Below are 13,163 nucleotides of genomic sequence, written 5' to 3' on the forward strand. Positions count from 1 at the left end.
ATTCTGTATTTAAGTACTAGGTATACTGTAACTCCAGAAAAAAAAACAAGGATGCAGAACCCCCCAAACCTGCAAACTCAGCTCATGTTCTCTGGACAAGGGAGTAATATCCTACATCCCATTTCAGTGCCTTGAAACAGCTCAGAATTTTTTATTTTTTGCATTTAACAATTTCTCCTCCATTCAACAAGGCAGTCTATGGTATGTTTTTCTGATACAAAAGAGATGTAAATATAGCAAAGAAATGAATTAATTTTTCAAAATTTATCTTTGGCAGTTATTCTGAAATGTCCTTCTCTGTGCAGAAAATGAGAAGTTTATAATCATTTACTGGGATTTAGTATCAACTTTTCTTGCTCACTTATCAGAAGGTACTCCATTTTCTTGGAATTTTCTATTACCTCAAACTTTAGGTAAATAAAGATTTCTCTTGTCCATATATCCATCTGTCTCTCCTTTATAAACATTAAATTTTGTCATTTCTTATTTAACTGCAACCTTTTTTTTATTAATTCTCCAGTTTTTCACTAACAAAAACATTTTCATTCTAATTTTCTCCACTTTTTTACATTTTTATTCAGTTAATTCTTTTTATTTTTCTCAGTATATTTCTGGTCTTCCCCCCACTTCCTTCTCCTTTCATTTCTGGGTTGTTCCTCCAGACACAGAGCATTTACCCTGCATGTCAGAATTTAATGTGCTATAATGTGCCACTTCCTTTTCTCCTGGGTAACAGGCTATCCTTCCTGGTGTTAAAATAAATTAAATAAATAAATAAATAACAAGAACACGAAACAAACAAACAAAACTCCAAAACCCACTCTATTTTCAGGAAAAGCCTGCTCCAATTTATTTCTGATATATTCTCACTGATATCTGAGGGGGTTACTGTGCAGCCTCTTCATGTTGGAAATAAGGAGAAATTTCTTCTTATAAAGAATGGTTTGGCATTGGAACGGGTTGCCCAGGGAGGTGGTGGAGTCACTGTCCCTGGGGGTGTTTAAGGAAAGGTTGGACATGGCACTTAGGGACATGGTGTAGTGGGTGACATTGGTGGTAGGGGGACGGTTGAACCAGATGATCTTGGGAGTTCTTTTCCAACCTTCATGTTATTTTTTTTTTGTTAGCTCCCGCATTGGTCATCAGAAGCAAAGGATCTAGTACATACAAAAATAATGAACAGCTACATAAATGGTTTGGAGACACATTTCTACAATTTAAAAATGTCAACATTTGCCTGAGCCAATTACGTCATACCACTGGGGGTTTACTAATGCTTGGGTTTCTGTTTTTTTGTTTGTTTGTTTGTTTGTTTGCTTTGTTTTTTAATTTCCACCTACATCCTTTGTTCAATATGTGTCTTTATTTTTCCACCTTCAATGGCTTTAAAACTCTAACTACAAAAGTATCTGTTATATCCTACATATGCCAGCTTGTGTACATTTCTCTCAGTTACTCTTCACTGCCAGTTATTCTGTGAAGTTACTTCTATTTTAGCTTGGATTTCTGTATTTCTGCATAGTGACTAACAAGCACACAGCAGTCTCCAGTGTGCTATTTTTGAACACCTGATGATAACGTTCATTATCACTCTAACTTTACACAAGGAATATTCTTATACCAGTGTGGTATGCAACTAACTGTACACCTCACTATTTTTTGGTAGTATTTGGGTTTTCACTCTAGCATTACCTCAGTAGTCCCCTGTTCTCTTCTCTGATAATTAAGGCAGCCCTATAAAACATTATGCAAATGTGGGGAAGGGCTTGAATTCCTCTTGTTAACACAAAAATGAATCAGCTGACCCATTACACTGGGAATTAGGCTGCTGCCAACAACCACCTTTCATCTACTAGCAATCCCAAATGCACAGGAAGCAGGTGAGTAAGACACTCCATTAAGACTAAACAAGAAAACTACTACCTTTTTTTAATTAAACAAACAAACAAACAAACACAGGGGCTGCTGCCCATCACTACTTCCTATACAGAAGGAAGCCTGGACAGATGGTAGAATATTTGGGTCCTGAAAAACACAGATAACCTAGAGACAACAAAAGAGGGTCCACTTGACTGTGAGTGAAGGTGAAGAGGGAGCTCTGTGAGCACAGCAAAGGATGGAGACACAGACTTGAAATCCCAAGCAGGAAAACTGACCTCCCTCCTTCGACCCCAAAGTGATTCAGAAAATGAGATTTGATATTTTTTTTCCAAAATAAGAATGATTACATGAAATGTATGTCAAGCTCAGTGACAGACTTCTCTCTTGGCAGAAATAACAGAAAGGCTCTCCTAACAGACACTCCTTCTTAGACACAACAGAAAAATATTCTTTTAATAACGGAATAAAAGCATCATATCTAATCCTACAAAGCTAACCAGATAAAACTATGCCCTGAAAATGAGAAATCAAATAAATTGTAAATATTTTATTTTACCTGTAACACAGTATAGGATTTTTTTTTCTTTGGTGCAAGAGATGCTGCCGCTTCCAGTAATACAAGCAAGATAGCCACTGATATAGAAATTACATATCATCTGTGAAAATGCAGCTGACGTGACAGCATATGCAATAATCATGACTCAGTTACACATGAGGACTGTGAAATCATTCAAAAGCTAGACAGAAGGTTAATTATATTAATTGTCAAAATCAGATGCAGGGAAACCAAGCAAGGAAAAATGGAAAATCAGAAGGCCCTGTGTTATCACACTGATCCGCTTTCATGTGACAATGTGTCTTCTGTTCTCCTCCAGACAGACAGATTTCATAGTAATGGGGTGGTATACAAAAATCTTAATTGCCTCACAGAGATGGACACATGGTTTTCAACAACTGGCACCACAAATATGCATCACTGCCCTCAAACTGTAAACTGATCATCTGCAGAACAATATTAATTATGAAGGTCTCTATTTTTCACCAGTCACTCAGCAAAGAAAAATGGTTTTGTAGCTTGGACACCTTTGCCCCAAGCACTCTCACATGATTGATTTTCTTATCCTTAGATAGAAAGATTTATGCAAGCTTTGTACAAAGCAGGCTCTGCATGACCACAGATCTTTGACTTTTGAGGTAAAGGCTACCCATCCTTGCTCACTACACACTCTCTGGCACGCTATCCAGCAGGTTGATGCCAACATATTAAAAGAAGAGTGTCCCAGTTGCCAGTTTCAAAGCACAGCTGCAGGTATGTATTAAGTTGCCCAATTTTAAAGGTGGCAATGTGAAGATATAATGGGCAGATGTTAAAGAGCTTGCTTACTTCACATGAACTCTCTGCTGACTATGCAAAATTAAGCACTGAGGCTTAGTTTCATGCAAACAAAATGAGATCAAACAGCTGCTTTCTAACAAGCACGCCTCACACATTAAACTTCTCAACGACGCACCAAAGCTCCTGGAGCAGAAACGTTTTAAAACCTTATGCAATTTGACCTGGACACACCTATAGGAAATGAAGGGTGCACAGCGAAAGCCTAACAGGAGATCCAGTTTTTACAGGTGCACACACTATGGAATGCACTTTTAGGAAAAGATAAAAACTGCTCGTGTTCCCAAGCATTTAGTCTACTTTGTGGCTTTGACAGGTGTTCCACAAATTGCTAGCACATGGGTAGAAAGTATTTTCTTTTTATTCAGCTGCTCTCGATATGCTTCAGTGATCAGGTTGAAGCTGCTTATCATTTGATGGCATTCATCCCCCAGCTAATGAAGCAAGCTGAAATTGAGAAGACCCAGTCGTGCCCAAGTCGTTTGTGATGTGGATAGGACTTGAAAAGGTAACCCAGGGAGCAGCACCTCAGGAGCCCAGGGCTGAAGAGTATAGGTGCGGTAACCACCACTGCACTCTCCTGTCTGCAGCACCTGGAAAAGAGCTCCCTGGAAACATTCTCGGTTATTCAAACCCCCACCTGATGAACCAGTACCAGAGAACTGATGCAGTTTTTGGCTAGCACAGCTTCACCCAACTGAACGTTTTATTTAGGGGCGAGACCACTGGCTCCTTCTGCGCTCCCGTACGTGTGCAGGAGCACCAACACCCTCAAGTAAAAGAACTGCTAGAGGCAAAAAGCAAACGTTGCAGGCACCTGCTGTTCTCAAAAGTTTGCCAAAGTGACGTTGGAAGCTGTGGGGGGAAAGCTTTGAACTAGGCCGAGCACACGAACACGCGCCAAGCTCAGCCTTAGGGTAACGACTGGAAAGGTGAAGTGGCGGTGTGATGGCGGCTCCCCCCCCCCCTCCAGCAGCCACTGCACACTCGCGCAGCGCCGGCCGGGCTGCTTAGCCTGACGGACAGGCGTTAAGAGCGCCGCCACCCAATGAGAGAGCTGAGGGACACGGAGGCGGTGCGCGCGAAGGCCCAATCAAGGAAGCTTCTGGCGCCGAGAGGGCGGGACCAAGGTTAAGCTCCAGCCGCAGCAGCGTGCTCCTCCTCAATCGGAGCACCAACCCTCACCTCTCCCCGCAGATTGGCTGACGGCTGCCAGGCGGTCCTTAGCGCACCCCTTTCCCCAATAGAAACACAGCACTTCGTGACAGGCATCCCGCTCAGCCAATCATTATCGCCGTTGACCCTCCTACCCTCTCTCTTTCGCAAAATGGCGGCTCCGGCTCCCCCTGTGGCTGCGGCGCCTTCCGCTGCACCCCCAGCTCCCACCCCGCCAGCGGCACCCCCTACAGCGGCAGCGCCCCCCCCCGCCGCCGCCCCGCCGGCACTGGCACCGCAGCCTGCCCCGCCGCTGTCCGCCGCGCTCTCGGGCCCCTTCCCCGGCGGCCGCGTGGTGCGGCTGCACCCGGTGGTGCTCGCCTCCATCGTGGACAGCTTCGAGCGGCGCAACGAGGGCGCGGCGCGGGTCATCGGCACGCTGCTGGGTGAGGGCCGGGGGAGGGAGGGCGGGAGGGCCGCCGCGGATCCCCTCAGTCCCCGTTAACCGCGCTGCTCTCCCCGCAGGGACCGTGGACAAGCACTCGGTGGAGGTCACCAACTGCTTCTCCGTGCCGCACAACGAGTCTGAGGATGAGGTACGGTGGGGCGGCGGCGCCGGGCGGTGCCGCCCCAGTGCCCTCCACATTCCCGCAGCCGGCTGACTTGGTTGTGTCCTGCTTTGCAGGTGGCGGTTGATATGGAGTTCGCCAAAAACATGTACGAGCTGCACAAGAAGGTCTCGCCCAGCGAGATCATCCTGGGCTGGTAAGTTCTGTGAGAGTTGTGTGGGACCCCAACAGCACACAAAATACATCATTCCTCGTCATAGGCTGAGAAGCAGAAGCACCTATGCTCGTGATAGTAAGGTCTTGCAGCTCTCATTAAACAGCCAGCTGTAAAAGTGCTGTAACTTAGAATAGAAAGACACGCAACTGGAGTCTTGGAGGGTTTGGTTTTGCTTAGGTCTAGAAAAAGCATCGCAAAAGTGAGCGAGAGAATGCTTGTGTGGATCTGCTAGAGCCTAGCCACTTGTAATGCAACCTGTACCATGGGAGATGACTGGTTAGAATGAAGGGAGGGAGAACATAAAAGAGTAGCTTGAAGTTTAGCTTCAAAGGCCTCATGAGGAGTGAGTGATGTTACCTTGAGCACGTGGATGCTCTCGGAGAAAAGGTGGAAGTACTTGGTGATTCCAAGCAAGATCAGTAGAGTGTAATAGGAACAGAACCTGTGTGTGTCTGTGGATAGCTTCGTTAGTCTTTTCATGGCTTCTCTGATGCTACAAAATAGTTTAACCCTGTTCCTGTGGAGCAAAATCCTGCAAGCACAGAATTCCTACCTTTCTCAGCAACAATCCTCAGTGGCATGGCAAAGTGCACTTCTAATGACAGGAGTTTTCTTGTGTATGTGGGAAGCTAATTGCACAGCAGCTGAAGGAGCTAGATTAACAAGCCTTGCCTCCTGAACAGAGATGTGTGATTTGTTTAATATCTACTTGGGTGGTCCAAATTTGCTTGGCATGCTTCTTGTTTGCAAGGAAAGATTTGGTCCAGAGCATTGTGACCAATAACTGACTCTTAGTGTCTGATGGCAACTGGACTCCTTGTGGATGGTACTACAATGGCCCTTTGCACATTTTGGGCATGTGTGCGCTCAGCCTGAATCCTACAATTCTAGGACAGCTGGCCATAAAGTTACAAATTCCGTAGTTAAAACATTTGTATCTACTATACTCTGCAGCTCAGTGTTTGGAAATTAGGCTTTTAGGATACAAAGCTGTTAAATACCAAATGCTGGGCACTTAAATGTTAGAAGAATGGTTCTTCAATATTTGCTTGTTTGAAGGTATGCAACAGGTCACGACATCACAGAACACTCTGTCCTGATCCACGAGTATTACAGCCGGGAAGCGCACAATCCAATCCACCTGACTGTGGACACAAGTCTTCAGAATTCACGCATGAGCATTAAAGCCTATGTCAGGTACTCTGGGAAGGGGCTGTCTGAATTACCAAGAAAGACCATATGAGGATAACGGGAAATGTAGTGGGCTGCAGTGTCCTATTTTGGACAATATTGTGCAGTAGCTGAACCGTAACTGAGCCAGAGATCATAGCTTTCTTCCCGTTGAAATGTCTTGACCACTGTATATACGTTGAAAGACTTAACCTTTCATAAGGTGATTCCTCGTTGTGGGTGGAGAACTGTGTATTAACAGTGTTCTGAACATATTCATGGTGCTTCACAGAATTCATATAGCTAGCATTAATGTTAATGTAATTAACTTCCATAATACTCTCTGAATGCTAGTCTTTACTCACTGAGCCTTCTAGTGCACTCAGAACATGATTGAAAGAGCATCTTATTGATGAGTCTTTATTCCCCTCATCCCCTTCCATTTTCAATTATCAACTGATAATAGAGATTAGATTCTAAGAAATTAAACTATTCCACCTCGCTGTTCTTCTCCATACTTGTTGAAGAACTCTCCTCCTTCCAAAAGAAAACCCCAGCCTTCCTTGTAGCAGAAATCATTCTGCTTCCTGCCTGTGCATCTTCAAAAAGGAAGCTGTTCCATGACGTCTTCCATACTGAAAGCATAAATATTCAGATATTCTCAATAATAATAGATGGCTTTGTTCTTGAATTTTTGTCCTATTTTTGTTTGTCTCTTAAGTGGTTTCTCAAAGAGCATGGAGTATTCCAGGATAGGAAAAATAAGCGCTCTACAAGCCAGATGAACCTGTGGCTAAGATAGTACTTAACACTTCATGTTGCCGTATCAACAAATGCCAGACCAGCTAGGAATATTCTTAAATGAAAATGAGTAGTTAATAATATGCCTGTATTGATTTTCTGTCCTCACTCATTCTGGGTCTTTATATTGCTGATTTTAGTGAGAATGAGAAACCGACACTTGCTCAGACATCAGTGCTAATAGAGATCACTGAGATGGAAATGTATTATTTCCTTTCTTTTATATGTCAATACTGAAAACTTTTTCTTTTCCCCTAGTGCCCCGATGGGAGTCCCTGGTAAAACTATGGGCGTGATGTTCACACCTCTAACAGTGAAGTATGTTTATTATGATACAGAGCGGATAGGAGGTGAATGTTTTCTTCGTATTTTGGTTCTAACCATTGTCGTGACACTGTTCAAATATTTTTTTTAATTCTGATAAAACTGCCATTCTACAGGGAATTAAACTGTCTTGCTGAGACATCTGAAATTTTTCAACAGGTTAAGGATTTAAGTTGTCCTCTATGGCGTTCAGTTTTCTGATCCTTCTTTTGCTTTCAGTGGATCTTATCATGAAGACTTGTTTCAGCCCTAATCGAGTGATTGGCTTGTCCAGTGACTTACAACAGGTGGGGTCAGCCTCGGCCAGGATTCAGGATACCCTGACTATGGTGCTGCAGTATGCAGAGGATGTACTGGTAAGGCTAACTATTAATGAGACAGCAGATAAGTTTGATATAAGATTACACACATTCTTTTCTTTTTGTATGTTTTCTTTCTGGATCATAAACTCACAGAGTTTTACTCATGCTAAGTATGTTTCTTATGCATAGTCCGGCAAAGCGGCTGCTGACAACACCGTTGGGCGTTTCCTGATGGATCTTATTAACCAGGTGCCAAAGATTTCACCAGAAGACTTTGAGACAATGTTGAACAGCAACATTAATGTAAGTTCGTTGTCTTATTTTTTTGTATTGCCAGTAATTTTGAAAATCTGTCCTACAGACACAAATTTGTCTATGATCAAAACTACTCTTTCATACCAACATGTTCATAGAAAATACAGCCCTTTCTCGTCTCTAATTTGATGTTTTAAAAGCTGAAGCTGGATAAAGGAGCTCATCATAATTTAAAGACAAATTAATTCTCTCATTTTCAGTTAAAAGCACTTACGAATTATGCAAGTAATCTGAAAGGCAGCTCTGATTGTTTTTTTAGAGTGGCAGGAAAATATGAATTACCAAGCGTAATGCATTATAGATTTCAAGGATAATTGTTGATTTGCCACCTTTCTTTGCCTGAGCTGAAGTTCTTGTCTCATTACATGACACTTAGAGCATGAGCAAGGTTTTAGTGCACTACCTCATTTCTGTCAGATTTTTAGAAGGCTAAGTTTCTGAATCTGTTGTCCACCCATAGTCTGCAAGACCAGAAATAATTTTTAATTTTGCTTATACCCTTTGACTCGCCTGGTTAACTCAAAGTTAAACTTTCACAAGTAGTGTCTCATGTTCCAGGAATACCAAAACCTTTCTGTGAGGGAAGCATTCCTCAGGGCAGGACATTCAAGACAGCTATAGTTCCAGTAGCTGATTTTACACTGCTTTACAGCTGTTAAAAATTCACATCTCCATAATAGGCTATAAGCAATGATCAGAAATATTAACAAAGATTTTCTTTCCCTTCCTCTCAGGACCTGCTGATGGTAACCTACTTGGCAAACCTCACACAGTCACAGATTGCTCTCAATGAAAAACTTCTGAGTTTATAAAGAAACTTCTGCCACTCGACCCTTCCTTCAAAAAGCATCAAGAATGAGCAGATTACCACTTCTGTGATGGTACAAATTGCTTTGGACCATAACTTAATTACCTAGATGACTTGGTTTACATCTTTATTTCTACTTCCCTGAAAAATCCCTAACACAGTGCAGGTAATGAATGGGAACTCATGCAGATTGGATGAACCCGCTATCTTAAAATGGAATAAGTGAATCTCTTGTCTTCTGGGTTTATTTACTTGTATTACAAAATACAGCTTTATTGTAAGAATTTGAAATAAAAGTTCAATTTTATTGGCAAGAATACCTTCTGTCCAGAAAAAAAATGCTCTCATTTTTTTGTATAATGAATCCCCTTTCAGAGGAAGGAGGGGATAACATGGTATCAGGAATGCAAACTAGAGTGGATGCAAGTCATCTCAAATTCTGCAGCTTTCTTGTGTTTTCCCCCTAACTAATAAAGCACACAGGGAGGTGTCTTGCACTGCACATGATATACTTTTCCAGAGGGACTACAGAACAGTCACTGGCTTATAAATAGTGCTGTGTATACGGCCTTCAGTGATGGGGTATAAGACACCAAATTCAGTTTACATTGTTCTGTTATTTCTATGCATATTTGATCCTTCGGGAAAGGAAATAAAGTGTAATAAAGTAGGGGTTCAGAGACTTAAACTAGCAACTAAGTTCACAGGGCTAGAAAACCCTACAAACCATTGCTACTGGAGTTTCCTTGTTCGCAAAAGAGAAGCCCAGCAATATACTTCAGTGAATTTCTGAGATTAAAAATTGGATGTCATCAAATAGGAATTCCCTGTTCCCTGATCCTGTAGTGCTGGGTCAGAAACTTCCTATTTTTCCCCTGAACCTATTTCACCTGGAATTAATTTTAGCAGAAGGAAAGCCATTCTGAATTGTAACTTTTTACAATTTCAGCTAATACATTACCGTTGGTAGTCTGTTCAGCTGTATTGCAGTGGATTCACCTAATACAGTAGAAGTACCCCTCTTCTACAACATAACTGTTCATGCTTATGTACTAATGACTATTTCTGATGCATTTGCACACTTTTTTTTTTTTGAGAAATGAATTAGAAACATCATAGAGAAGCCTGCAAAGCCAGTGTTCACCTCAAATACCTTTGTGCAAAATTTGCCACATTAATTGAAGAGTGAGAAACCCATTCAAAATCTATAAATTCTGTTCTAGTTCCTATCTGGGGAATTCCCTGAGTGGTTCAGTGCTAAATTCTAAGATCTAATTGCAAGGGCAAGGCACCTGAAAACTGAAAGCATAGCAAAGATTTCACCTCTTTTCAAAGTGAGCATTAAATGTGTTAAAACTTGCCTCATTTTTACTAGTCTCACTAATGTTTTTTTCCCCTTCTCTTCTTTAAACTTAATATTCAATCTTTGGCCACTTAAACACATTTTTCAGGTCACAGTGTTCTTTTTAAAATAAGCCTTGAAATAGATGGAGGAAAAGAATGAGCAGCAAAGCTGGATAGGTCTTTCGTAACTATTGCAATAAGCAGAGGAAAAACAGCATATTATTTCTCTGATCTCTCCCCTTTGTAGTAAATTCTTGTCATTCTCTGTTAGGAAAATTAACATGTAAGAAGAAAGATTCAGAGTTGAAAGTTTTCACGTTGAGTGGCTATTCTATTTAGTCAGCAGCTGTGGACAAAATGCAAACTTCTGAGAAGAAAGATCAATTTGTGATCATTACTATAGAAAAGGTATTGTGGAATTTGCCACAGTCCGTACATGTACCTGAAGATGAATGATGATGCATTACAAAGGACTGAAGCTGTGTCTTCCTGTGTGGAATGATGCACTGCAAAGCAGGGGTGTCAGAAGAGCCCACAATCTGTATGTTCAGTTGTATGCTAGACATCACAGCAACAAATACATAGAATTGGAGCAGAAAAGCAGTTGCCATCTTAAAAATGCTACATTTGATTCCATCCATTCTGTTACTGGGTGAGTGGTGTATTGTGAACCTTGCTTTGAGTGCAGAATTTTCAAATTTCAGTGGCCACTCTTGTGAAGGACGACACTGCAAGCACATTGTAATGCATCATTTTGCTTGATTGTAAATCCTGTGCTGCGTCATTATTACTTAGGAAGCTGAAGAAAGAGGCATTGCCTTCTCCGAAGTTTGAAAATCTAGGCAGGAAATCCTAAAGGTCTTCTGTTGCTCCACCGTAGGGAATTTCATATCTGAAAACCTGAAATTGCATAAGTAATCTGGTGGAAAAAGCTTGGGAGTCAAGAATCATCAAGGATTTCAAGCTCTATTATTTGTAAATTACTGAGTTCTTGGATCTATTAGGGGGATTTTTTCCTTTTCTGTTTAGGATGCATTGCTCCAAATAGCTTTGACAAAGCTATTGTTAATATTTTTTATTTTTATTTTTTATTTTTATTGTTAATTATTTATTGTCTTTTCAGTGAGCGTGGTAACCTCTGATAACTTGCAGTTTAATTAGCATACAGGCATACTTTTTTTCTGACATCTTAGTATAAGCCTGTGCTTGTTTGCGTCTTTGAGCAAGTGAATGTAAAATCCACAAGCACATGAAGGTACTCTGTGTTGCTTACCAAAATCAGTATTTGCTGGATGAACTCTAATAGAAATGCCTTATTAAAACCACGATATTTCTTAAATGATTACAGTTACAGCAGTAGAAACAAAAGTTGTATACCACAATGGGAATTGCAGATGCATGATGGTAATTAGCTTCCTTGTGTGCTCTGTTGTGCTGCAAGGCTTGCAGATGATAATTGGATGATTCTTCATGAGAAGTTTGTGGATAGGCAGTATGCAACAGTCAGGTTTCCTATGACATCTGTAAAGTACTTAGGATTGATGATGCACAAAACAGTTGTAGTAATGATGACTGTAGGATTAGACTAAGATCTAAAGTAAGTCCTTGCGAACTGCATTGTGCTGGCTAAACTAAAAAGCATTACAGTCTGACATCGTAAATTCATGTGATGGAAGAAAAAGGTTAATACAATACATTTCTCCGAATAGAGAAGTTTGTGTTGCTAGTTGTGGTATGTTTAACAGCCACTACTTCACTGTCGCCATGTTCTCTGGTTCTCTGTATCCACTAGCTTTACTTTAGAGGGAGTTTCCTGAATCATGAATTCGGTTCTTTCCTGTTTTGACCAATCATACCTTAAAATCTGTTTTAAATACACCTAAATACCCTTTGTCCTTATTAAATTCCACTTCATATTCTTCCTGGTATTTATACATCATCTGTTATAGATAGTCATCATGCAGCAGTCTTCATTTTGCTACACTAAACATATTAAGCTGCATCTCCTCTCTTCTCCTGCCGTTTATGCTTTGTTCACTTACCTGCTCATTTTAAACTTAATTTCAGTCTTTCTTGTTGGTAAAGACCATACCTGTATCAGTGTATAGATCAATGGATATAAGAATATATTAGTACTTCCCTGTTAGAAATTCCTTGTTTGCCTCTTGGTGTCTGTCATCTGCAATGGCTGAGCACCACCCTAATCCTTTCACTGCTGTCACTTGCAGTTGACCTCCAAATTACCGTGGAAATTATTAATTTAAATGCATGACTTGGCATTACAGCACTTCTTAATTAGCAAATCTAGATGTTATAATGATCCCCATACTTACTCTGGTTTGGATTATTCTCAATATTGGTGACACTTCAGTTTCATCAGCAGGTACCATTAGCTTGTTCCTAACTTTTGAGAACTTCTGTGCTCATTTTAAGAGAAAACTTGGAATTGATCCCAGACCAACTTAGAATTCAACAAATTTCTTTTTCAATATGGCCTTTGCGCTTACTTTCAAATTCTTCCTCCTTGGTCATGCTAATTTCTGTCTTCTCTAGCTTAATTATGGGTTCTTCTTGTCAAGTCCAAGCGACTTATACTGAATTCCTCAATCAGAATAAACGTTGTGTCAGCCTGATCCAGTACGTCCAGTGATTCATGTTTAACATGAACATCTTTGTGTTTGGTTGTAAGCCTTGGAAAGCGGAGATAAGAGTAAGTGTTCTATGTTGTTGAGAGTAACAAATAAAACTTGTAATCTGCCATTTGGTATTTAAAAAAATATCCTTGCTGCCAGAATCACAATTTCATTTGCTGATTATTTCGGTATACTGGGATGAAGGTCACTAACTTTGCATTGTCAGCTTAGTCATTTAAGTTTCTTGGCAA

At 40.9% G+C, this 13,163-nt stretch overlaps 1 protein-coding gene across 1 annotated transcript; it reads left to right on the top strand.

Annotated features, from left to right (window-relative positions):
• The first annotated feature begins 4,561 nt into the window (after positions 1-4,561).
• Positions 4,562-9,252, top strand: EIF3F (eukaryotic translation initiation factor 3 subunit F). The gene is made up of 8 exons (XM_083845165.1): positions 4,562-4,875; positions 4,955-5,025; positions 5,115-5,194; positions 6,275-6,412; positions 7,445-7,536; positions 7,730-7,866; positions 8,002-8,115; positions 8,862-9,252. The coding sequence occupies exons 1-8, from the start codon at positions 4,602-4,604 to the stop codon at positions 8,937-8,939; spliced, it is 984 nt and encodes a 327-aa protein (XP_083701291.1). The 5' UTR covers positions 4,562-4,601; the 3' UTR covers positions 8,940-9,252.
• The last annotated feature ends 3,911 nt before the right edge of the window (positions 9,253-13,163 follow it).

The sequence above is a fragment of the Anser anser genome, assembly GCF_964211835.1.
Source record: "Anser anser genome assembly, chromosome: 7".
NCBI classification, from domain to species: Eukaryota; Metazoa; Chordata; class Aves; order Anseriformes; family Anatidae; genus Anser; species Anser anser.

Excerpts from the sequence above, each read along its gene's own strand:
- EIF3F (XM_083845165.1), top strand. The coding sequence starts at position 4,602 with ATGGCGGCTCCGGCTCCCCCTGTGGCTGCGGCGCCTTCCGCTGCACCC. Across the intron at positions 6,413-7,444 it reads AGCATTAAAGCCTATGTCAG|TGCCCCGATGGGAGTCCCTG; the intron begins GTACTCTGGGAA and ends CTTTTCCCCTAG. Across the intron at positions 8,116-8,861 it reads TGTTGAACAGCAACATTAAT|GACCTGCTGATGGTAACCTA; the intron begins GTAAGTTCGTTG and ends CCTTCCTCTCAG.